Source organism: Coffea arabica, chromosome 1e (genome assembly GCF_036785885.1).
Source record: "Coffea arabica cultivar ET-39 chromosome 1e, Coffea Arabica ET-39 HiFi, whole genome shotgun sequence".
Taxonomy (NCBI): domain Eukaryota; kingdom Viridiplantae; phylum Streptophyta; class Magnoliopsida; order Gentianales; family Rubiaceae; genus Coffea; species Coffea arabica.
This window is the reverse complement of record NC_092311.1, coordinates 47,345,814-47,370,240: the sequence shown is the minus strand read 5'-3', so window position 1 is coordinate 47,370,240 and position 24,427 is coordinate 47,345,814. Positions and strand designations below refer to the sequence as shown.

General features: G+C 37.1%; 4 protein-coding genes across 6 annotated transcripts; all 4 read left to right on the top strand.

The window, feature by feature from the left end:
• The first annotated feature begins 4,958 nt into the window (after positions 1 to 4,958).
• On the top strand, positions 4,959 to 8,324 carry LOC113728095 (E3 ubiquitin-protein ligase RSL1-like). Its single transcript, XM_027252596.2, has 3 exons — positions 4,959 to 5,811; positions 6,666 to 7,438; positions 7,898 to 8,324. Exons 1-3 carry the CDS (start codon positions 5,068 to 5,070, stop codon positions 8,067 to 8,069), a joined length of 1,689 nt encoding a protein of 562 aa, XP_027108397.2. The 5' UTR covers positions 4,959 to 5,067; the 3' UTR covers positions 8,070 to 8,324.
• A 430-nt stretch (positions 8,325 to 8,754) lies between these two features.
• LOC113708376 (E3 ubiquitin-protein ligase RSL1) lies at positions 8,755 to 12,019 on the top strand. Of its 3 annotated transcripts, none has more exons than XR_011818347.1 (3): positions 8,755 to 9,390; positions 10,268 to 11,656; positions 11,783 to 12,019. XR_011818347.1 is itself a non-coding variant. In XM_072059336.1 (3 exons), exons 1-3 carry the CDS (start codon positions 9,028 to 9,030, stop codon positions 10,596 to 10,598), a joined length of 615 nt encoding a protein of 204 aa, XP_071915437.1. In that variant the 5' UTR covers positions 8,755 to 9,027; the 3' UTR covers positions 10,599 to 10,747. The 3 variants fall into 3 exon arrangements, 2 of the variants coding, with proteins under 2 accessions (XP_071915437.1, XP_027086642.1); XM_072059336.1 differs by lacking the exon at positions 11,783 to 12,019 and having other exon boundaries at positions 10,268 to 10,462; positions 10,542 to 10,747; XM_027230841.2 differs by having other exon boundaries at positions 8,758 to 9,390; positions 10,268 to 11,058.
• Positions 12,020 to 14,777: 2,758 nt separating this feature from the next.
• LOC113708369 (ATP synthase subunit d, mitochondrial-like) lies at positions 14,778 to 17,692 on the top strand. The gene is made up of 5 exons (XM_027230835.2): positions 14,778 to 15,147; positions 16,540 to 16,621; positions 16,969 to 17,033; positions 17,174 to 17,260; positions 17,401 to 17,692. Exons 1-5 carry the CDS (start codon positions 14,977 to 14,979, stop codon positions 17,500 to 17,502), a joined length of 507 nt encoding a protein of 168 aa, XP_027086636.1. The 5' UTR covers positions 14,778 to 14,976; the 3' UTR covers positions 17,503 to 17,692.
• Positions 17,693 to 20,071: 2,379 nt separating this feature from the next.
• On the top strand, positions 20,072 to 24,427 carry LOC113708339 (uncharacterized). Its single transcript, XM_027230805.2, has 6 exons — positions 20,072 to 20,696; positions 21,398 to 21,589; positions 21,699 to 21,938; positions 22,631 to 22,848; positions 23,101 to 23,355; positions 23,838 to 24,427. Exons 1-6 carry the CDS (start codon positions 20,312 to 20,314, stop codon positions 24,162 to 24,164), a joined length of 1,617 nt encoding a protein of 538 aa, XP_027086606.1. The 5' UTR covers positions 20,072 to 20,311; the 3' UTR covers positions 24,165 to 24,427.

The window sequence follows — 24,427 nt, the reverse complement described above, 5'->3', positions numbered from 1 at the left end:
ATACGCTTTTTCTAATTAATCTTACCTTTCTAAAAGTCTAACACTTGAAATATGTATATATTAAGGGGTGCTCATTGGACAGACCCTAAAAAAAATAAATCAAAGTTCAATCTACTTAGGGTAACAAAATGTTGCGAAACAAATAATGCTTTATGGGTGTCAATTTTTAATGAGGTATGAGCATCTGTTTACATACATAAATCACATCTAACCTATGCTGTTAACACACACACACACACAGAGTCATAACTAATGCACCCTTTGCATTTAGATACTTTTCAAATTAACTATATTTTTTCTAAAATACGTACGCTAACACCTCAATCCCCAATAGGCATCCATCAACCGAACCGTATATAAAAATAACGAGATTGTTGAACTGCGTGTCCATGAAAATCTTGACTCTGTATGTATGGCCAGTGATCATTAGACTAAAAGTTTTGGCAACAGCCAGCAGAATGAGAAATTGGTACCGTTTTGAGTGTCTAGCTTGGGAAGATTAATTAAAGCAGCTCAACTTCGACGCGATCTTGGCTGTGCACGAGTTCAGGGATATGAGGCCTCCATTTTTTAAGGGCAATCTCAAAAGTTGCTGCAGAGAAGTGATTGATTGCATAAACGCGTTGCATGATCTTTTTGTGTGACTATAGATACGGATCCGCTGATCATCAATGAAATACGCGGTGAAGTGTCTCTCATTTGTTTTTGCATAGGGCAGAAATTGCAATCAAGAAGGTGTAAAATGTACATGGAAGGGCAGCCACCAAACGGTTCAGAACAAGAAGATCATCTGTAGTATGATTTTGAGTCTTGTGTTTCCCACTTAACTTTTTTGTTTTCTTAGACGTTGGATCCGGGGTGCGTCTGTTATCTACCATAAAAACCAATTCCATCATCTCTGGTAATTATCAAATATTGCTTTTTTTCTTTCCGTGGGGAGATCTTTTTTTTGCTTAATTAGAAGAGGAACCCTTGTGCTCAATTGGAAAAGGATATAGAGTCGATGTTGCAGGGATCTTTCTTTAGTGGAATATGAGACACAGGACGCACGTTACTTTGTCTTCTGAGTAGTAGTATTTCTTTTCTTTTATATTATTCAAACCCTGATCTCCATGTGAATTGAACGTTCAGAAAGTTGGCTTGTATTTGGTCTCGTAGTTCTCCTTTTTTCCAAAAAAACAAATATTGATGTGTATTTTTTTGGATTTCAGCTGATTCCCTGTCCAGCAATCTCTTCAATGATCTTTCTCTTTCAAAGAATTTCTTTCTCCACTTTGATTATTTACCACCAAGTTCATTCCATTCTTTCCCTTTGCAGCAGCCTACCACATCTGGAAGCACCTATATTAAAGATTAATGCAATTAATTTCTTTGTCCATAATAACGTTTGTCCCATACTCATAATTTCAATCTAGAATTGTCTTTGAGGAATGCAAGCTCCAGACTGATCGATCAGTTTTATTATGGTTGTCAGTTGATCCATGATCTACGCTAATACATAGAACTCGGACACAATTTTTATACTGAGCAGACCATCTAGAGAAAAAAAAATTTCTTAAAAAAGAGAAAAAAAAAAAGAAGATTTTCTGAGTGTTGCTTAATTAAGACGTAAGCTGTTTTTGTTGTAGGTATCTGAAGAGTTTCTCCAAAATTGAATTGTTGGAAAGTGATGGAAACAAATATGAAGTTACTCTATGACCACAAAGGGGCTAATCACGTTGCTCACAATGGAGAAAAAGATGAACTAAACAGTAGTATTCTGGCAGAGTCAGTCCATTCAAGCTGTTTCATTCTTTGGCACTTTATTTCTATATCAAAAATATTTTCCTTTTGAATTCCTCCCCTTTCCCTTTCGTCTTTGTACAGTTTGGACTTTGCAGTTTTCTTTGAGGGAAGGGGGGTTGGGGGGTGGGAGGAACTTCTATTTTCTGAGTCAGAATTGCAATGATATGCACCTAAAGGCGCGTTAGCTACTTAGCTCAGGGAGGTTTTGTCGTGCAGCAAAACAGGGGGTTTTAGGTTCAAATTTTGTGGAATTTTTTTTTTTTTTTTAAATGGCACGTTAATACTAGGAATGTAATCGAACCGAGCTGCTCACGAGCTCGGTCAAGAGCTTAATTCGAACTCGGTCAAACCGAGTTCGAGTCGAGTTTCGAGCAGCTCAATAAGGTTATCGAGTCGAGTTCGAGCATCCAGAAGTGATGCTCGAAGGCTCGACGAGCCTTATCGAGTATTTTAATTTTAATTATTTAATATTTTTAATTTTTATTATTTAATATTTTAATATTTAATATTTAATATATTATTATTATAAAATTACCCTTATACCCAAAAGAATTGTCGAATTTACGAAATGTTTCAAGTCATATAAAAATTTTAAAAGGGTAATAATGTCTTTTCGCTCAAAAATTATCAAAAAAATGAAATTTAATAACTCGAGCTCGATAAGACTCAAATGGACTCGAGTCCATACGAGTCGAGCTCGAGTATTGCGAGCAAGTTTCGAGCTCGAGCTCGAGCTTCAATAATACTACTCGCTCGAGCTCGAGCACCCCTATCTGTATGTCGAGTCGAGCTTGAGTATCGTGATACTCGAGCTCGACTCGACTCGATTACAGCCCTAGTTAATACCTCGCAAGCCCACCAAAGTGAGAAAGTCAAAGAGAGCTTTTTATAATCTTTTGGGCCTGTGGACAGATGCACATTATCTTTTATTTCTAAGCCCATCAATTTTAGGATCTCACTCTTGCTTTCAAGCGAGCAGATGTTGGGCTACGACTTAAAATCTCATAGTACCTATCTTTACCTTTTCTCATCTTCGACTATGCAAATCTCCACGCTCTGTGGGCTACCAGTTTTAGAGACATTAAGCAACACTTTCAAGGATCTCAATCTCGGTTGTTTGTTACTTGGTCCGTTATTTCCAAGCTTGCACTCCAAACAAATATATATATACATATTTTTAACTGGAAGTCACCCTAAACAATTTTCAACAAGACTAGGACCAAGTGACATGAAATCCTTTTCTTATCTTGGACGATTAACTTAGGCAAAGAATATCGTCCCCAAAAAACAAAAAAAGACTTGGGCTATAAATTTTTGGGAAAGGAACAAGGTTTGTGGGCCATTTATCTTTTAGCTTTTATTCGATCCATGTTACATTAGATTTGTCTTGTCCAACCCAATCGTTTTTACATTATTTGTGGCTAGGCTACCGTTGATTTGCAGGACATTTCTATTGTACCTCGGCTCGGCGAGTTGATTTACAGGTCCTGTGATCAGCCAACAACAATGGCCTAAGCTATAAAAGTTAACGGGCCAGTCTCAATTATTGATTTCTAAAGATTGAAAAATCTCTCGTGTCTAAGGGAAAATCGTTTAAAACGTAATAATTTTTTTCATCTTTTACTTTTAAAATTATAATTTTATGTTCCTTACAAATTCACATCAATTAAATTTGATCCCTACCTAGGTTTTCGATTAGTTTTTTGCCAGAATCCACCATATCTCATGCACTTGATTATTTTTAAAGGGTAAAATTATCAAATCAAATTTTACATAATATGATTCATAGTCCTTTATATTTCACAAAATGAATTTTTTGGTCCCTCATCTTTTATAAAATGATTTTTTTCATCCCTCATTGATCATGTGTACAAATAGTTTTTTTTTAAAAAAAAATTCATGTATATCTGTTTGATTTCACCTGAACAGTACTTTTATGTGAAATTAAATAAAAATATATTATATGCTATTCATACTGTTTAATAATATATTTCTATTTAATTTCACCTAAAAGTACTGTTCAGGTAAAATCAAACAGATATATACGTGGATTTAAAAAAAATTAGTTTTTCACTCATGTTTATTTCCTTTTACTTGAAAATTGAAAGCAAAGAAGACATTTAATCATAAACATTATCAAATGTTTATATCGAATTAAATTTGGACAGAAAAAATAAACAAATGAAAAGAATGACAAAAAAGAAATAAATGACTGGTACTTTCAAATTTTAAAACAATTAAAATACAAGTAATTCAACTGTTGGTCTTAAATGTATCGAATAGAAATTTCAAATAAAAACTACGAATTTGTTAGCATGACTATAGAATTCAAGTTATGACCCATTTAATTAGATGGTTTTATTATACAACTTAATAAATAAATTATTATCAAATGAGAAAAGGCCACAAATATTGAATAAATTCATATAGTGAAATCAAATAGATATATACATGGGTTTAAAACAAAATTGTTAGTTTTAAACCCATGTATATATCTATTAAATAGCATATGTAAACTACAATTAGCCTGTTTAGTTGAAATCAAATAGATATATATTACATGATATTCGTACTGTTCAAATGAAATCAAATAAATATATATAAATCGGTTTAAAAATAAAGAATTATTCGTATACATGATCAATGACGGATGAAAAATTCATTTTATGAAATATGAGGGACAACACAATTCATTTTGTGAAATATGAGGGACTATGGATCAGATTATGCAAAATTTGATTTGACAATTTTACTCCTAAAACGTGATCACATGGAAGGCACATGGTAGATTTCGACAAAAAATTAATCGCAAACCTAGGTATAAACCAAATTTGACTGATGTGAATTTGTAAGAAATGTGAAATTATATTTTTAAATATGAGGGACGAAAAAAGCCATTTTATAAAATATAAAGAATGTTTTAAACGATTTTCCTTTGCAATTAGGATTTGGATTATTTTGGCATTATTTTTTATCAACTAGCACGATGTTGAAGTAAACCAAGTAACTTGTGCATGAATAAACTTGCAAGCTTATATATGAACCAACTTTCAATTAATATTTTGGAGTAATTCATCCCAAAATTTTTCAATTTAAATTTTCTATTTTATGCGAGAAAAATCAAATTTCTTTTATACACTTTGATATATGTCAAACATCTTTCAGTTTTTGAGGAGCCCACCATTACACTTCGGTCAAAGTCGATTGAAGCCCACGTCAACCTTCAGAAATCCCATTAAATAAGACAACCCAACAATCCGATTTTTGCCCACCGCGCGAACGATGTCGTCACGAATAAACCTGGACAGTCCCGATGACAACCTCCGAGCTATGGCCACCGAGCAACGCCGCGAAATCGCGGCGGCGAAAGACCTAGAATCCGACATGGACCTCGCCTTCCGTCTCCAACTCCAGGAAGCAATCAACGCCTCCATCTCCTTCGTGCCCTCCACCTCAGCCGCGTCGCCACGATCTCCCGCGCGAGATTTGGCTAAACCGGACGGTTCAAAAGATAATGTCCCTGACCTCCAATCGATCGAGCTCTTAAAATTCGAGCAAGAAATAAAAGACCGGTTACTCTCCGAAGCTGAGTTTAAGAAAATAAGAGACGATCTCCACCGTCGGATTCACGATCAGAAATTGGCCGAGGAGATTGATAACATGCCGGAGGATGAGTGGGAGGAAATTGGGGGTAATTTCGAGCGACCTTTTGGAGAAGGAAGTTCGAAGAGTGTGGGAAGCGAGATTTTAAGGGTTTACTTTAAGGGTTTGGTGGAGAGTGAAGTTACGGTTAAGGTGAAGGATAATGTTGGTCGCTATAAGAGTGGGGTTTTCAGTGGGATTGGAGTGGCAATTTGTGATTCGAGAGACGAATTGTTGTTTGAAGTGAGAAAACCGTTGTGTGCGAATGGAATCAATCGGCGGATTGCTGAGTTTATGGCGTTGATTGAAGGACTGAATGCTGCACTGACGTTGGAATTGCCAAGGATTGTCTTTTATTGCGACTATTTTCCGATATATCAATTTGTAAGTTCTTAGTTCGTATTTGTGCATCTTTTTTATTTGTGTTTTGAATGTGTATTTGATTTTGATAGTTGCATAGCCACATTTTTTAGTAGTGCAGTGATCAGTACCTCATTTGGATGATTTCTAATTGCTCTGTAACTAAGGCTCAGTTCGGTTAGATACGAATTTGTTATCCACACCAACTATTTTCAACCCAATAGAGAAAAGCTGTGTCTTTTCTTCTTTAAGCCATGAGCATAAATTTGTCTAGTGGCGATGAAAGGACGGGAGGGCGAGAGCAAGGTGATTTTGCAGGTAAGGCATATGAGTTATTTGATGGTCCTGGTCTCGTGTGGGAAACAGGACAATAGCAGGAAGGGGAGTGATGGCTGATAGTGGATATTGAAGTAGGTTAGATGGTCAAATGTTTTTGAGTCATCTGGGTGTGGCTATATTACTTGCAGGAAGAAGGGAAATTTAAACTTAAGGACAAAAAACGTTTAGCTCCAGAAACTTTTGCTGGAGGTTATTAGCTTGTGAGAATGAGCAGGCATGCATTGGTATTTTGAGGTTTGAATATGGTTGGCCTGACCATGGAAGTTTGTGTTAGCGAAGCAATATGGGCATGCCATATCTGTACCATCGTGTTTTTAGGTGACTCTGCAAAATGCTTATTTTGACCTAACTCTTGAGGTTATCTTCGTGCTTTATTTTGATCAAATGTTTATGCAAGTGTTGGAGCTTTGTGAAGCCAAATTGTAGAAAAATTATTAGGTTCTTATTATTTTCCTAGCTGGTTTCTATTGTGTTCAACCAGCAATCAGCTTGATAGACAACTCAAGATTGGCAGTTCTGATACTTTCTTTGGGATGCAGGTTACTGGTCGATGGAATCCAAAGCAGCGGAAAATTGAGGCATTAGTTGATCAAGTGACTCAGCTCCGAGAAAAATTTACTTACTGCATCCCATCTTTAGTGGCTCGAAATGATGTAAAGTTTGCGTTTAAGCTTGCAAGAGAAGCAATAGTTTCTCAGGTTAATAGGTCTACAGACACTAGTGCTGAGGGGAGTTTATATGAGACGTGTGTCATATGTTTTGAGGAAATGAGTATTGACGAAATTTTCTCTGTTGATGGTTGTATGCATCGATTTTGCTACTCTTGCATGAAACAGCATGTGGAGGTCAAGATGCTTCACGGGATGGTACCTAAATGTCCTCATGAAAGCTGTGATTGTGAACTAAAAGTTGATAGTTGCAGCAAATTTTTGACCCCTAAGCTAGTTGAGATTATGAAGCAACGCAAGAAGGAAGCTTCAATTCCTGTTACGGAGAAAGTGTATTGCCCTTATCCAAAATGCTCAGCTTTGATGTCGAAAGGCGAGGTTTCAGAATATTCTAGAAGTTCTGCCATTGATGTTGGAAGATCTGGATCCAGAAAATGTATAAAATGTAGTGGCCTTTTCTGTATCGACTGTAAAGTTCCTTGGCATAATAACATGACTTGCTTTGCTTACAAGAAGAGATATCCTAATCCTCCTGGAGAAGACCTCAAGTTAAAGACTCTGGCACAAAGAAATATGTGGCGTCAGTGTGTAAAATGCAACCACATGATTGAACTTGCTGCGGGTTGCTACCACATGACTTGCAGGTACTAATTTATCTTCCAGCTCCACTTAGCTGATGACCAAGTGATAAACAAAATATTGAATATACACTTAAACAAAAAGGATTATACTTCTTTGGGTGTTTAGCAGTAGCGATATAGTTACTTAAATTTTCTAACTTAGTCATATGTTGTTACACTCGAAGACTTGGTTTCATTATTATAGTCATAATCATGTTGAGTAAGTTAATTATTGTGGATATCTGAGGATGATCATGAAACAAGACCGGTGGATACTTTGTGGTCCGCCTGATTATTGGAACGGTTCTACCATGTCAAGCATTAGAGTTGACTGGTAACGTCCATAATTTGTGTTGCTTCTGTCCTAAAATTCTTTCTGTGGAAACCTGAGCTGAAATTGTCGATGGCACGTGTTCTTGTATGTGGTGTAAATTTTCTTAACCTGATTTCAGCAGTATGATTGACATACATGGTTTTCTTCAGGTGTGGGTATGAATTCTGTTACACTTGTGGAGCTGAGTGGAAGGAGAAGAAAGCAACATGCTCTTGTCCACTTTGGGATAATGTTCATATCATTTATGATTCAGATGAAGAGTTTGATGAAGATTCTGAAGATGAGGATTATTATGAATCCGATTCAGATGATTATTACTGAACAATCAGCTACTATCACCTTCACCCGCACCCATCCACGTACTCTTTGAGTTCATTTAATGAGTTTGTGAGTAGCATCACAATCAATTGTGATCCTTTTTTTTGGGGTGAGGGGAGGAGGAACATCTGTAGGAATGTATCGTGACCTAGCCATCTAGGTGCATGGTCGCAGGAAATGACAAAATTATTGTACATATGGTTGAATTTTGTTTGGTTTATTGTCGTTTCATAATGGTCTTGTTTTATCACCTTCTAATTGCTGGTCACGACGTTCCATTTTGATAAAATTCATTTACTAAAAGCTGTAGGGTCTTCTCCAAAACTATATCGTTGAAGCGCTGGGAATGACCAAGAAATTAGGCTGTACAACAAAATACCCCTGCCTCTACACAGAGGAATGATACCTGTCTTGGAAATACTTCTCATCTTTTTTTTTTTTCAGTACATCATTTTCTGCTAAACAGTTGCTTCTTGAAAATGTATAATATTTTCAAGCAGCAATTTCAGAATCACTTTGAAGTAATCGTTCTTGGAAAAAGCTTAACCTAGCCATAATAGGCCATTAATGCATGACACATGCGTAGCATGTAACCTACACAAACAAAAAATATAATAATCCTTGAGTTTTTTTTTTTTTTTTTTTGAGTAGATTAATAAGATAACGTGTTGAGGAAGTCAAGGCAACTTTACTTCACATATTTTTCAATACGTTTAAGCCTAAAAAGCACCCACTTTATCAAAGTTCTCCTTTTTTTTCGTTTTTCTGATACCTTTATTAAAGTTCATTCATTGTACTAAGATTCACTCCACGCCCCTTCTGTGCTATATTTCTTCGCCAACCGGCAAGCTCTTCCTTCATCAGGTCTCAGAAACAGCAGTGGAAGTTAGGGAGGACAAAACAAGAAACCAAAGGAAAAAAAAAAAAGCAAAATCATTGTACTGGCGCCAAATTCCGTTACATGGAGAACGCTGAAGTCCTAAATAACGTCGACTACGCTTATGTCGAGGGCTGCTCCTCCTCGTCATCGTCGTCTTCCTCGGTTGATGAAAATGAGATTTATTCAGTGTATTTCAAGGGTTTGGTGAGGGAAGAGAAGGCTAATGACTCGGAAATGGGTGGGGTGGGAATTGGAATTGGAGTTGTAATCTGTGATTCGATGAAACATATGATCTTCGAGTCGAGCAAGGCCATGAATAGCAGAGGAGACACGTGTCGGTTAGAGGCGAGACTTGAGGCTTTGATTGAAGGATTAACTAGTGCTAAACAACTTGGGATTAGGAGGCTGAGGTTTTTCTGCAAGAGTCGCAAGCTTTACAATTATGTGAGTCATTTTTTTCCAGTAAAAAGTGCAGGTTGACAATTTTGTTTTACTTTTTCTTTTTGTTTGTATGTAATCCGACAATTTTGGAGGTTATAAAGTTGAAAGCTTTTGGTTTTCTTAGTTTAATCATAGCAAACAAATTTTTAGTTTCATACTAGTGTACATTAGCCCCGAATTTTCAGACAATCCCACAAAAATTTGGGAGCCCTGTACCTTTTCCTTGAAATATATAGGATGCTAATAATTTCTCGTATTGAAGGGGTTTGTATCTTGTACGCGTACAATAATGTTGTTACCGAATATAAGGAGGCCAGGCCAGTCGAGTTGGGGTGGGGGGATATTATTGCAATTCTTGTTGAACCAAATATCTCGAGAATTATTACTAGGGGTAAGTCCTGCAATGTTTAGAACTTTACAGATCAAATTGAAATGAGAATTGGTGATCCAATCGAAGGGTAGTGGCTGTTATTGAAGTTCTTGATGGAGTAGAACGCTTATACCAAGTGGGGTGTCATATAAGAGGTGTGGTGTTATATAAAACATGTAGAGCATTACTCGTCTTCATATACATTGAAGAGTTTTGCGACGCAGAAGAATCTTTGTGCGGGTGAAAGGCAATTTATGAAACCTTGTTGCAGTAGAATTTGAGTGGTCACTGCTGTGGAACCCGTTCAAGGAGAATAGAGGGGGGGAAAAATACTTTTTGAGTTGGTATTTGTGGAAAGTCTCCAGTCCTTATCGTAAATCTTTTGCTCTATTTCTTTGGTTAAATCGATTTCCTTCTCATGCCAGATTTGCATGAGTCTTAACATTTCGCTCCACTAGATGGTAAGCTAGTAATTTAAGTAAAAACTGACAAATTTTTCCCCATCTGCAGTTGATAGATGATGAGAACGCTGAAGAGGGGTTGAATATGGAGACTGCAGAGGAGTTACGGATGATACCAACAATCGGAAGGGTGAAATCCCTACGAGCACAATTTGAAGAATGCAGCCCCTCTCTTGTCAGGAAAGATGATGCTGAGTTTGGTAGGCGAGCGGATAACCTTGCAAGGAAAGCTAAATCTCCCCAAGTGAGTTGTCCAGAAGTAATTTCGAAAGAAACTTGTGAAATTTGTATGGAGGATACTGATGTGGTCAACATGCTTTCAGTTCATAATTGCACTCATAGATGCTGTTCCTCTTGTGCGAAAAAGCATATCGAGGTGAAGTTGCGTGAGGGAACTTTGCCTAAATGTCCTCAAGATGGTTGTCATTCCGACATTAAGATTGATAAGTGCATAAATGTATTAAGCCCTGAATTAGTTGAGGTCTTGAATCAACGGGTGAAGGAAGCTAAGATTCCAGTTCTGGATAGAATTTATTGTCCCTACCCACGGTGCTCAAATCTGATGTCAAAAACAGAGGTTCTGAATTATTCTAAAAGCAGAAACAAAAATACTGAAAACGGATGTAGGATATGCTTCAAGTGTCATGGCCCTTTTTGCATCAATTGCAAGGTGCCTTGGCACAATGAGATGACCTGTTCTGACTACAAAGAGCTGCACCCTTACTCGTGTATAGAGGATGAAATGCTAAGTTCACTTGCCAAGAGGAACTCGTGGCAACAGTGCATCAAGTGCAGCCATATGATTGAACTTGATGTAGGTTGCTACCACATAATTTGCAGGTACTTTTGTCTGTTTGTATACTTCTTAGTAATTGCCTCTAATGTTGCTCTCGAGGTAATAGTTTGTGTCGGAAATAACTCAAATTGAAATGATAAGAGATTTTGTTTCTAAGCTATAACTGGCCACCGACCTGCTTCTCTGTTGTCATTGCATTACATAGACATCCCCCACGGCCAAGTAGAGTATAACAGACAGCAGGCCAGATCAGATATAATAACAATTCATACTAACTACAGGTGCCATATGACTTAGTCAATCTCAGTCGAAGTCTATTCCAGCAGATTGTTGCTTCTGGCAAAATGATTGACTCAACGTACTTTAATAAGATGGAGAATCACAGAGGCAGTTTTAGATTGGAGAGACTGTGTCATTGGCTGTTAATATTTAGTTTCTCATCTAATGATAGTGCTCAGTCATATTTCCACATCTATCTTTTTATCTCTTGTGGTCTACACATAAAACCTTACATCCTGCCAATTTATAACCTTAGACTGAGATATTCTGCTCCCCTTTTTCACCAATTTCTGCTTTCCAACTCAAAGGCCACAGTTGAGTAATTGTCCTTGATTTCCTTGCTTCTGTGAAACCAAGAACGAGGTAAGTACTTATTCCAAGCCTCCTGATGTTTCTTGCTAATCTTTTTTTGACACTAAGATGTTGACACTAAGATGATGCTGGTTCCCACTTGTTTAATCTGATCTTTTCTCTGTGTCGTCTGTGTAGATGCGGACATCAGTTTTGTTATACATGTGGATCGGAGTGGAAGGAAAACAAAGCCACTTGTAATTGTCCACTCTGGGATGAGGACAGGATTATATATTAACTTAGGCGCGGTAGACCTGCGTTTAGAAGAATGTTTATGGCCGATGTACAACTTATTACTGGACTTCCGATATTTGCTAGCTCGTACATTTCAAGGGATCATTATCTATGGCACAGATCAATATATAGTAGAGTAAAGAGTTCGATCTTTTTAGGAACACACACAAATGCCTCTTTTGATGTTGCGGCTTTTTTTTGGTCGACCTCCTGTGGTGTTTCACTAGCCTAGATTTTGTCCATAATTAGCAGGAGGGCTCACGATCGATTCTATTGCATGGAGGAAAAAGTTTTCTTCAGCAGCTCCCATGGTAATGGCTTGAGTTTGGATTCGAGTTTTATAAAATTAGACCCTATTTAAACCAATAATTTTCCGACCAGAATGACATGCCTAATAATAAAGACGTAAAGAGTGGAAGTAAAGCAGTTACTACCAACCAAAAGGGGTAGAAAAAAAAAAGATGTAAATCTGTGAAAAGCTGAAGTAAAAGGCGAACTTTTATTCAGTCCCTGGCTCAATTAAAGGCGAACTTTTGTGTAGCAATTATTTTACCAAACAATCCGGCGGTTACCTGACGTCACAGAGTTCAATCTTGGCGCCAAAACAACTACGGAAGTTGATGGCGATCGCACAACACTACTCGCCGTCACCGATCAATGCCGTGAACTCGCGGCGGCGGAAACCGTTGAGTAGGACCACGGCGTCGCCTACCAGCTCCAAATGCAAGAAGCCATGAGCGACTCCCTTGGGCTTGGGATGCTGCGGCAAGTTCCTCAAAGTCAAACCCCACCTTCGACGACTTCTCTGGATCCGGCACCAGCGCCACTCATGACTCAACTCCTCTCCCCTGTTGTTCTAGGTTTTGTACACATCCGAACTATCTAAATTGGTTTTGGGCTTTTTTTTTTCGAGTGGATTACAATGGATAATGGTGCGGCATTTGTTGGTTTGAAAAAAAAAAGGATGTGTGCGTGGCTTGATATATAGATATCCAATATGAAGGGAAAATGAAGAAATAGAAAACCAAAAAAAGAACGAAGTTGCCTCTGCAAAATTCTACAAAACTGATCGTGAATGTCACCACCACCTGCACCTCACCTTCAGATACTTCCGCATATGATTTTTTCACTCAGGAAACCACTCTAAAGATGTTTTGTTGGATTCTTAACTCTAGTTTGATTGGCTCGGCAATTTTGACAGCAGCCCATTTATGGAAACTCTGCAATCTGCGTTGCCATCAAGTTTGGGCTTTGGTTGTTAGGGTAGAAAAACAGCACGAGGAATTTACGATTTCGCGGTTATCTTAGGATTTCCAATTTAAGGTTATGCTGATATGTTTGGATTATTATTATAAGAGTTTTGGATTATTATTTTTTAGAGTTTTTATTTGGATTGCTATTTTTAAGAATTTTTGTAAAAAAATATATCGTAATAATTTGATACTGTGTGAAGTAAAAAAATGATTTAGAAATGTATCCATGAAAAAGAGTTTCCAATACACAATCCAAACATCCAATCAAAAGTTTGTTATTATAACTTTGAGGTAATTTCAGAAACCTCCCTAGACATTTTTAATCATTTCACACAATATTCTTAAAGTTTTCAATATTTCACTTATCTCCCTTAGCCTAATAAAATGACCATAACAAGCTTAACATTTTTTTAGATAGTATATTATCTGTCAAAATTCATTTGCTTGTATCATTAACATATTTTTTAATCACTTCTTTATCTCACATGTATCATATCAAAAAGGTGTTACGGTATTTTTTTTTCAAAAAGTTATTCTAGATAATCTACTATCCAAGTACACTCATTTTTCATATAATTAAACAATCCTAGATAATCTACTATCCAAGTACACTCATTTTTCATATAATTAAACAATCCGGTCCTAATCTTACACATATGAATGCATTTCATAAATTAGACATTAAAAAGAAACAAAAACAAGGTTCACTTATGAAATAACCAATTATTTCATAAATACAATTTTAAACATATTATAAATTAATTTTAGTTTTGTTTGGAGGATTTAGAGATAAATAGAAGAAGATACTAGCAAAAGGTTTAAGAAGGACAAGACTAGTGTTAGCATTCCAACATTTGAGTGATATTGTGCTATATTAATGTAGTTAGTGAAACACTTTCGAAATTTATATTGCTGATTTTTTTTCTTTCATGTAGATTGAGATTTTAGAATTTAGAACTAATGGTCATAGTGTTCATGTACATAATGGTACTGATTTGGCATGTGTAAATATGGAAGATTTAGAATAATAGAGTTAAAGGTTGAAAGTGAATTTGTGATGTTTTATATGTTCCAATTTTTTTTTGAGAATTTTATAAGAAAATAAAATGAACTTCACAATATCATGAGAATATTTTGGATTATTTATCCAAAATTTTGACCACTGAATTGTTTTTGTTATCAAATGATAACTTGAAAGGAGGTATGTGTAATTTTTGAAACGCCAAGGGAATTGTGTAAAATTGTCAAATAACGAATTGGGTTTCCAAAATTATCTCCTATAACTTTACGGGTCTCTTTGTAGTTTGGTTGAACCACAGGGTTTATTCGGTAATCTGATCAAACCTCTGGGCAAGTAAATTCTGTCTGTTTGGATTGTAAGTTATTTGGGATTATTTGGGATATTTTTACTGTAATACTTTTTGTGATGTGATGTATGTGAGATAAAAAGATATTGGGAAGATAAAAATGTGTATTGGAAATTGTAAAGATGATGTAAGCAAATAAAATTGGGGAAATATGAAGCAATCCAAACAAACCATAGTCAAAATTTTTTTTTCCTACCATCGGGCTAATAAGGTAAGGTAAAGAAAAATGAAGGTAAAACTCTACTAGCCTACTAGAAAGATAAAATGTATGGTACTAGTAAAGTAAATCCGTTAAGGTAAAATTGGTATAAGCCCTGGTCCTCGCCATCATTCTTTTGTTATTCCGAAGTGAAAGGGTTATAGACATAGGCATTGCCTGGTAGAACAACATTTCCAATCTCTGCATTTTTTTGTGGCTGAATCGGAGAGAATCAGTGAGTTATAGTCCACGTCGGTAGTGTGTGAAAGTGTGTAAAAAATGAACGGAGTGGCGAAGAAGATAGCCGATGTGACTTTCAAGGCCGGGAAAACCATCGATTGGGAAGGCATGGCGAAGCTCATCGTCTCCGATGAGGCTCGCAAGGAGTTCGCCAATCTCCGCCGTACATTTGACGAAGTCAATTCCCAGCTGCAAACTAAATTCAGCCAGGTATGATTTTTTTTCTCCTAGTACATCGATGGATTTTGTGAACCTAAGATTTTGGCTGATTTGTACTGTACGGATCTGCGATTGCGTAGCTTATTAGGGTTTCTGATGTGATGTAGCATGGAATGAATAAGTCGATGCTGATTTGATTGTTTCATTTGGAGGAGTTTTTTGGGTGATGGGGTGTTGATGGTTTCTTCCGGTTGTGTTGAAATTGAGTTGGTATAGATTTAGAAGGATTGATTATTGGATTTTTTCTTTTTTTGTGCTGAAATATTGTGTGATTTTAATACTGAGTAGGCATGGGATGTAGTTTTCTTTGTTCATTTTCTTTTCTTTTTTCCCTATTTTTTGTTTGCCATGCTTCACGGATAGTATGTGGGTAAGATGATTGATATGGTTGCTTATTTTGAATTTATGAATATAGTGGATTCTGGTGAATTTGATTTCCTATACAAATATGGATTGGTTAGAATTGGTGGACTGATCTTTGTTACATTTGGATGCCTTACAGCAACCTTTCTTCAGTGGCTAAATTGTTGTGAGCATAATGGACTTTATTGAGAGATTAAGGACAAATACTGGGCACTGGAACTGCCATGACTCATCACACAAAAATTGTGCACATCGCTGACTGCTTTTAGATAATAGTAGGCTGTGTCAAGGGCATTTTGCTTATGGTTTATGTCCCCATCTTTGTAGGCTTATGCAAAGAGAACGAAAGGCATTTCATTTTGTTGTTGACTCAAGTTTCATAAGGCCTTCTGGGGCTTAAGAATGTGTGGCGCACCACATGCTTCTCAAACGAAGTTTTTTAATGGAATTTGTGTTTCTAGTCAGCTTACATAATTGTGAAAAAATAACACATGCTCTTACCTAAAGAATCATGATGTACCACAGTTCTTATTTTCATTGGCTAAAACTTAAACAGTTGACATGCTAAAGTGAAGAGCACAGACATCATGGCATTTTTTATCAACTAATAAGCAGTGGTTAATTCCACCATGTCATATTCTCTGTGGCTTAAAACTTCTTGCATTTTTTAATTTCATGTTAATGGGTGTTGCAGAGAGGATTTTGAAGACTCTTTCCTTTCTTTGTTAACTAATACCTTCACAGGTGGCATGCAAAGTAATCAATAATTCTGTGTATGGAGATTAATTTGTTGTATGTTGACAGTGGGTTTATTTAACTTGTCACCGTCTAAACCCTGCATGATTGCTTCATCTTATGGTATCGAGATCAAGCAGACTAATGAAATTCTTCTCCTGCAAGAGTTTATATGATTAGCTTGTTCATAGTTATATGTTCCAATTTCTTAATCAGCTTGAATTAATAATTCTACTAGTTGTTTTCTGTGAGAATAATGTCCAGCTGTCTTTCTAAATCATGCAGGAACCAGAGCCCATAGACTGGGAATTTTACAGAAAGGGGATTGGATCTAAATTGGTTGATATGTACAAAGAGGCATATGAGAGTATGATCCATCTACTTACCTAGCTTCTTTCTGGCAACCTTAGTTCATAGGTTCATGCATTTACTTTATGCAGTATCGGTCATTTTGATAAAGATCAACCTTGGAACTTCGAATTTGAAAAGTAGAAAACGAAATGACATCACTCTCTCATATGGGCTCTAACTAGTTCTATTACCAATAAATGTGTTTGCATGTTGAGGGTATTGATGTGAGTTATAAAAAAATGTAGTACTGCTTTTGTTTTTAACCAAAAGATAGTTTTCATTTGGAAACCAAGAGTATATTGATTACCAATTTTTTTTCTGAGATTTGGTCTAAAATTATTGATGGATTTTTTCTTTTTTTAGGCGTTGAGATTCCAAAATACGTTGATACGGTTACTCCAGAGTACAAGCCGAAATTTGATGCTTTGGTGAGAAAGAGTTAAATTGTTATGGCTGAAGTCGATTCTTATTAGTAAATACAGTTAAAAGTTAAATTGTTATTGGGTGTTGATATGCATGTTTGATAGCACTGTAAAAGAAGAACTTCATATTCTCTCATTTCTTGCAGTTGGTGGAGCTCAAAGACACTGAGCAACAATCACTCCAAGAGTCTGAAAGACTGGAGAAGGAAATTGCTGAAGTTCAAGAGCTGAAGGTTGGACTTTCTTTGTTTCAGATCCACCCCTTCCTCTTTTCTCTCCATAGTACTTGATTTCTTACTTGGCTCTGTGGAAGCAAAGGCTTGCATGGTACGTTATTTCTCGTTTATCAAATCTTCTACAATGGTTTTTACAGAAGAAACTCAGTACCATGACAGCAGACGAGTACTTTGAGAAGCACCCAGAACTCAGGAAGAAGTTTGATGATGAAATCCGCAACGACTACTGGGGATACTAGAATTGATTGGAGACTCGGCTTCTGCTTAAGCTTTTTGACTTCATCCGTAGGAATAAAAAGAAAAACAAATCGGCTTATTATTACTTGGGCATTTGAAGAATGTCTACTGAAGATGTATTTTGTACTCCAAAAAGTGGGGTTCTCCAACTTTAGATAATGCATCTTTCGTGCGATTGCTTTCTGGTTTTTACACTTGGTGCATATGGATGACGTAATGATTGTTCATAAGCACTACACTACTGTTTCTCAGCCTCAATTGCCTGTGGATAATGGTGTTGGAGTTCCAGGCTTCTAGGCATAAAGAAGTAGTGGCTAGATTTCTGAGGCGAAGCATTAAGTAGTGATACAGGAGATCCAAGTTATCAAATCACTGTCAGGAATCATGATGCCGGAGGTAAACAATTACTGGAGCAATGTGTGTCACGTGACTATCTATATCAACCGGCAGAAAGAAATTGGAATTCACAGAGTTAAATGGGCCGGGGGAGTTAGGTTTATTTGCAAAGAGTTAAATGGGCCGGGGGAGTTAGGTTTATTTGCAAAAAATTCTTACTTTCGTGAGAAAATGTCAGAAAGAAAAAAAAAAAAATGGGTTGTTGGTTTTCTGTATTAGCAATCATGTTTTCTGCTTTTCTCGCAACTGAAATGCTCCGTAGTTGTTGAGTATGGAAATGAGTTCATGGTGGCCTGACCGGTACGTGCGCCACATCCTCGTACTTTTTCCCCCAACACCCCGACCCCTTGTTTTTTGGCAATTCTCTTTGATGCTTACAGTCCATGGATTGCATCATTTAGGCAAGTGGCATTGTAGTTTGGACCACTGCCACTCAAATCAGGCTAAACTATGGGTTGGAAGTATTGAGATTCACGTGCAATTATTAGGCCACGGGACTACACTACACTACACTACTATTTCTCTTTTCCAACCATGGGAGTTTTAGAAGTCAATTATCGGCCTAGTAATGAATCCTGTTGTTTATAAGTAGGATTAGATTAGTAACTGACGAATAATGCAAAAAGAATTAGGTCTAGATATTTGGCAACATCAGCATGCGGCCCTCTTTTTAAAATCTCACGCCAACCTCTAAACAATTGCCTATACAATCCTCCAATGATTCAGTCCAGCCGCCCCTGCTTGGCTTACCCCGGACAGGCATCGCTTACCATAAATAAACCTGCTGTCTTCCTGCATGTGCTGATGTGCATGCCGGCGGTGACGGTGGGGGCGTACCTTACCTTAACATCTATTGTCTTTTGCTGAGAAAGAAAGGATTAGTAATTGCTAACGAAAGCTGCTTACGCGTCCCTGTTAAAATGCTCGCTCATCAATGTCAACAGTTTATGGTAGAAAGACTGACGAAGACTTTTTGCCCACTCCTCGACCTTTCCATGTGCATAAAAATTTGAGACTAATTTTCAACTTGGCCTCTTTTTTCTCTTCTAAGTACAATCCGGACACAGTGAACGGGTGAATCTTAACTTATAAGCCTCTAAGAGTAATTTGTACTTTTACAAATGCTGATTTTAGTTCTTAAAAATTGAATATTATAACAGTGCCAAATTCAGTAAATTTAGAAAACCAATAGCCACTCAACAAGGAGCACACACCATTCGTTCCAAATTTGTTTGGTCAGTGGTTTATTAGTATAAATTTATTTGCTTGCATTATCAACGCATTTTTCAATCATATTTTTATTTTACATACATCACGTCAGAAAAAATGTTATAATATTTTTTTTAAAAAAATTATTCCAAATAATTTACTATCTAAACACACTGGATTTTACATTTTTGAACTGTTCATTCCTTGATTTCTTTTTTGTACTGGTCTGTAATGTTAAAAAAATACCTTTTCAAACTTCAAAATTTACCTTTATAACTCTTTATAACTGTATATACTAGAGGATTTAGATGCATGTTACATATGTAAAATTTAGTGTTCAAATTCAAATTGAAATAATGTGTCATGCATCTAAATTTGTAAGTGATACACTGACAATTTAGAAAAATATACTGATCCATTGCATCTTACCAAATTTGTTTGGTCTAATTTCATCCTTCAAGTTCAAGTCTTGATCAATTATTAGAAAGTTGTCCTCAATGTCAAAATATCAACTTACAGCTAATGAGGCCAAAATCCAAACGCACAAAATCTCATCGTTTGATAGTACTATATCACCCTAATCATGGTAGATTTGTGGGCAAATTTTTATGTGTACCAAATTTAAGATTCCGGTGCGGGCAACCGGCTATCTCAAGTAACAGTCGTTAACTAACCACGTCCCCACCACCACCAACAACCGCTGTCACTCCGGGTCACTGCCTTTGTCTCTCACTCTCATCTCCTCACTTACGTGGCCACATCTCCACTCTCCATTATCTCCCCAGCTTCACTCTGTCCCTTTTTTCCATTAACCCCAACACTTTCTCCAAATAACACTCCAGTCCCTCTCCATTCTCCGCTTTCCTAACCCAGTTAAAAGCCTCCACGGCTTGCTAGTCTCCGGCTCTCTCCCTCCAATGGCTTATACAAACAAACCGAAAATTAAAGATAAAAAGAATCAGCAAAGTAGAAAATGACACCTTTGTTTTGATATGGTATATGCATTTCCATATATAGATACATCCCCACCTATGTCTATACACACCGTCATTATATACATCTCATACTGATACAATTCTATATAAGCAAATACACACACTACACGCACTGATGGAAAGTATGAATTTTTGAGGAGGCGTGAGGATTACGCCATTCAGGAGCGGCGAAGTTGAGTTGGAATTGTACCGGAATTTTGAAAATTTGGGAATGTCGGAAGTCAATGAGTCAAGGTCAACATGGGGAGACGAGTTCGTGAGACTGGAGGACGACACCGGACCACCGCATCGATCATACTATTCCACGAGCACTGCTGCGGCGGCCACGAAGAAGGCGGCCGAGGAGGACTGGAGGTATCACGTGGTGGAGTTTGCCAAAGGATTTGCGGAGATGAGTGTGGAGTTCGGGAAGGGAGTGAGAGACGTAGTGAAGCAGAGCATTGTGAGGGAAGATTCTGTGATTGTGAAGAAGTTGAGAGGACCGTGTGAGAGAATCTGTGGAAAATTAAGGTTCTTGAATGAGTATCTGCCCGAGGATCGCGATCCTGTCCAATCGTGGACTGTGATTCTTTTCGTTTTACTTCTCGCTTTTACCGGTACAGTGTTTTACAGTGATTCTCTTTGATTGATTTTCTGCTTTAAATTGTTTTGAGATTGTAATTATCTTTTGTTTCAAAATCAGCAGAGTAAACAAGTATAATATACAATAATATTTAAGTTGTGAAAGTAATGTAGCATATCCACGTAATTGTAAGTTTTGCGATGACATGCTATATTTTATCCTGATTTTGCTCAGCTGAGTTTGATTTAGGACATGCATGTGACTGCACAGCACAGGTTTGTACATGTTTGAGGTATACAGATAAAACGCAAGATTGGCTGAGGTTTACAGATGATTCGAATTTTAGTTTGACAGGACAACAAAGCCTATCAACAGAGAAATAAAACCGAGATTACCTTCCTAAGGAATATTGGAGCGAGATAAAGAAATTCATGGAGAACTTGTCATCTTGAGGATTGATTTATATTGATGAAATGCAGTTTGGATATTAATATCTACTTGGTAATCAATTAAAATTTTCAAACGTGCTAATTACAATTAACAGAGATTGATATATTCTAATGGTGGTTAGCAATTAAACATAGATTCTACTTCACAGTTAGCAATCATATATATAGTTGTCAAACGAATGAGGCGATGAAGATAATTTTTTCATCCTGAAACCTAGTGCACACCTGCTTTTCATTCTTCTTCCTATTTCTGCTGGATCATTCTGACTGCACTTTCTATCTGCAGTATTGATTGTAAATACTGATCACGACACTTCTACTCCATTGGTGAAGAAAATGTGCATACACCCTCCAAGTGCTACTCGTATATTGCTTCCAAACGGTAGATATTTGGCTTATAAGGAGCAAGGTGTCCCTGCTGACCAGGCTAGATATTCTGTGATTGTGCCACATTCTTTTCTTTCATCTCGTTTGGCAGGTAGATTCTATAGAGATGAAGCAACACATTCTTAACCAAGGATCTGATGAGCAAAGAGTGGTTTAACCTCACATTTCACTTGTTTGTTTCCAAAATTTTATTATGTCAGGAATACCAGGTATTAGGGATTCCCTTCTGCAAGAATTCGGTATTCGGCTTGTGACATTTGATCTTCCAGGATTTGGGGAAAGCGATCCTGATCCTGATCGTGGCCTTGAATCATCGGCTCTGGATATGGTACATCTATCATATAGTGTGAATATCACTGACAAATTCTGGGTGTTGGCATTTTCTGGTGGGAGCATACATGCTTGGGCTGCCCTTCGATTCATTCCTGATAGGGTGGCAGGTCAGTTCATCCTTTGCATGATTGATTGATGTTTGAACATGATCTCATGTTTACTCTTATGAAGTAACTGGTTTAAGCTCAAGTAGGCTGATTTGTCAATTTTGGACTTTAAGTTACAGAATTTGCACTTTTGCATACTTTCATGAACGGTCTCAATGAATTGCATATTTCTGTTTAAGGGTACTTATCTATTTTGAACTTTTAATTCTTGAAGTCAGCCATGAAGATGATTTTATCTTCAGAAGAGAAAAATTGAAAAGTTATTCGTCATTTAGTGTTATCCTACACTACCCTAAGGATGCATAAATTTTTCTGTAGTGGGCAACTTTTCCTGCAAGAGGACTGAATGGACAAAGGTACTACATAGGTAACCCCAGTTCTAATAAGGTTAATGTGAAGCCGGAGAGATCGCTAGTTTTTTCCAGATTATTGGAGCATTGGATGCTTATCCATAATTTAATGTCTACCTATGCTGTTATTTTTTTTATTTTTCATGGTTCTGCATCTGTATGCACATTCCAACATGAATTGTACTGATAAATGCTATGTTTCATGAGTACCAGTGGGTATTGATGGCTGCTTTGAACGGTCACCAGAACAATACTCATACCCTGATGATGAGAGATGAATTAAATGCCTTTCCTCCTTTCTCAGTTCTGAGGTTCTGACCCTGCCTTGATTTTAACGTGAAGGTGCTATCATGGTTGCTCCGATGGTAAATCCATATGACCCAAGTATGACTAAGGAAGAGAGGCGTAGAATGTGGGCAAAATGGACTGGAAAGAAGAAGCTAATGTATACGTTAGCTAAAAAGTTTCCAAGATTACTCCCTTATTTCTATCGTAGAAGCTTCCTGTCTGGGAAACATGGTCAAATTGACAAGTGGCTTTCATTGGCACTTGGAAATAGGGTGAGTAATCTTGACTATGGTTTCTGTTTTTGACTCTGATGATGTTTGAAATGCATTGACATCTTTTTGTTTGCAAGATTTGTTTTAGTTAAACTAATTGAAGAATAGTGGTAAGATTTAGTATGGAAACCATAAAATTAATTGTTTATTGATTTAATTTTTATACTATAATGCTATTCAAACAAAATTTGCATAGGAGGGTAAATTACTTCCTTTTTGGACATTCTTTACTCAAATCTTGGCTCTTTCTAGGATAGAGCATTGATAGAGCATCCACTGTTCAAAGAGTCCTGGCAAAGAGATGTGGAAGAATCTGTTCGACAAGGGAATGCAAATCCTTTTGTACAGGAAGCCGTCTTACAGGTTTCAAATTGGGGTTTCAAACTTACTGAACTCAAAGTAAAAAAGAAACACAAGGGAAAAGGCTTTCTGGTTTGGCTCAAATCCATATATGAACAAGAAGATGAAAGTATGAATGGATTCCTTGGTCCAATTCACATATGGCAGGTGAGTGTATTGTCTGCATCATTGCTACTCAAGTATGCTTTAATTGACTTTACCATGAAAAGAATCTCATCTATCTCAGGAATGTGACTGTTTTCTGAGGATTTTAGTTCCCTTTGTTTTGATGCAATTGATGACTTCATGTCTGTTGTGACTGGTATATTTTGTCATAAGATTTTAAACCATGTTGATAGAAGTCCATTAAACGAATTGCTTGTGAAGGCTTTTTGTAGTACGATGACTATGATCAGCAAATTCTTTGAATTTTGCAGTCTCCTGTACCCTGATTGCTTTGACATTGGGCAATTGGCGTGCCAAATTCTCAAACTGTTTAACGAATAAGTCATTTCTGTTTATTACAACTATTTTCTGTACAAAGGCAAGATGTCCATTTTATGCTTGTTCTGTTGAAAACAAGAACTTGAGCACCATATTAATTCTGGCGACTTTCTTTTGCTGCATCTTGAATTGCCAACGTCAAACAGGGAATGGATGATAAGGTTGTCCCTCCAGCAATGAGCGATTTTGTGCAGCGAGTACTACCAGATGCCATGGTGCACAAGCTCTTATATGAGGGCCATTTCACCTATTTTTATCTCTGCGGTGAATGCCATAGACAGATATTTACCACTGTTTTTGGAACCCCTCAAGGTCCGCTGGCTCCAGAAGTGGATCAAACACCTACGATAAAAGACACCGAAGACACGGGCACAGAAGGCCTGGAAGTACTTGGTGAAATCCCCCAGACGAGTTTTTTGCCGACAGAGAGTGTACCTCAAGTATGCTTTAACAGTTCTGATTTAGAAGCATAAAGACAGGCCATTAGTTGACAGTAAGTGTTTACACGCCGAAATATGGAAATTTTTTGCAGCAAAGAGGAGATAGTTAACATTGTGAACTGCTAGGGGGTTTCTTCACCTTAGACTTTTATAGTTTGACAAAATAAGCTGCCAGCTTAGAGCAACAGAGCCACGGCAAACATTGGTAGTCATAAATATTGTGAATATGCTAAGGCACATTACTCACTTGGAGACCATTTACCATACTGCAATAATATCCACTATAAATTATTACA

Bases quoted from the DNA above. Each gene is read 5' to 3' on its own strand.
- LOC113728095 (XM_027252596.2), top strand. From the start codon at position 5,068: ATGTCGTCACGAATAAACCTGGACAGTCCCGATGACAACCTCCGAGCT. The intron at 5,812-6,665 runs GTAAGTTCTTAG...TTTGGGATGCAG, and splicing joins ATTTTCCGATATATCAATTT to GTTACTGGTCGATGGAATCC. The intron at 7,439-7,897 runs GTACTAATTTAT...GGTTTTCTTCAG, and splicing joins TGCTACCACATGACTTGCAG to GTGTGGGTATGAATTCTGTT.
- LOC113708369 (XM_027230835.2), top strand. From the start codon at position 14,977: ATGAACGGAGTGGCGAAGAAGATAGCCGATGTGACTTTCAAGGCCGGG. The intron at 15,148-16,539 runs GTATGATTTTTT...TAAATCATGCAG, and splicing joins TGCAAACTAAATTCAGCCAG to GAACCAGAGCCCATAGACTG. The intron at 17,034-17,173 runs GTGAGAAAGAGT...CATTTCTTGCAG, and splicing joins AGCCGAAATTTGATGCTTTG to TTGGTGGAGCTCAAAGACAC.
- LOC113708339 (XM_027230805.2), top strand. From the start codon at position 20,312: ATGTCGGAAGTCAATGAGTCAAGGTCAACATGGGGAGACGAGTTCGTG. The intron at 20,697-21,397 runs GTACAGTGTTTT...TTCTATCTGCAG, and splicing joins TTTACTTCTCGCTTTTACCG to TATTGATTGTAAATACTGAT. The intron at 23,356-23,837 runs GTGAGTGTATTG...AACGTCAAACAG, and splicing joins GTCCAATTCACATATGGCAG to GGAATGGATGATAAGGTTGT.
- LOC113708376 (XM_027230841.2), top strand. From the start codon at position 9,028: ATGGAGAACGCTGAAGTCCTAAATAACGTCGACTACGCTTATGTCGAG. The intron at 9,391-10,267 runs GTGAGTCATTTT...CCCCATCTGCAG, and splicing joins GTCGCAAGCTTTACAATTAT to TTGATAGATGATGAGAACGC. The intron at 11,059-11,782 runs GTACTTTTGTCT...TCGTCTGTGTAG, and splicing joins TGCTACCACATAATTTGCAG to ATGCGGACATCAGTTTTGTT.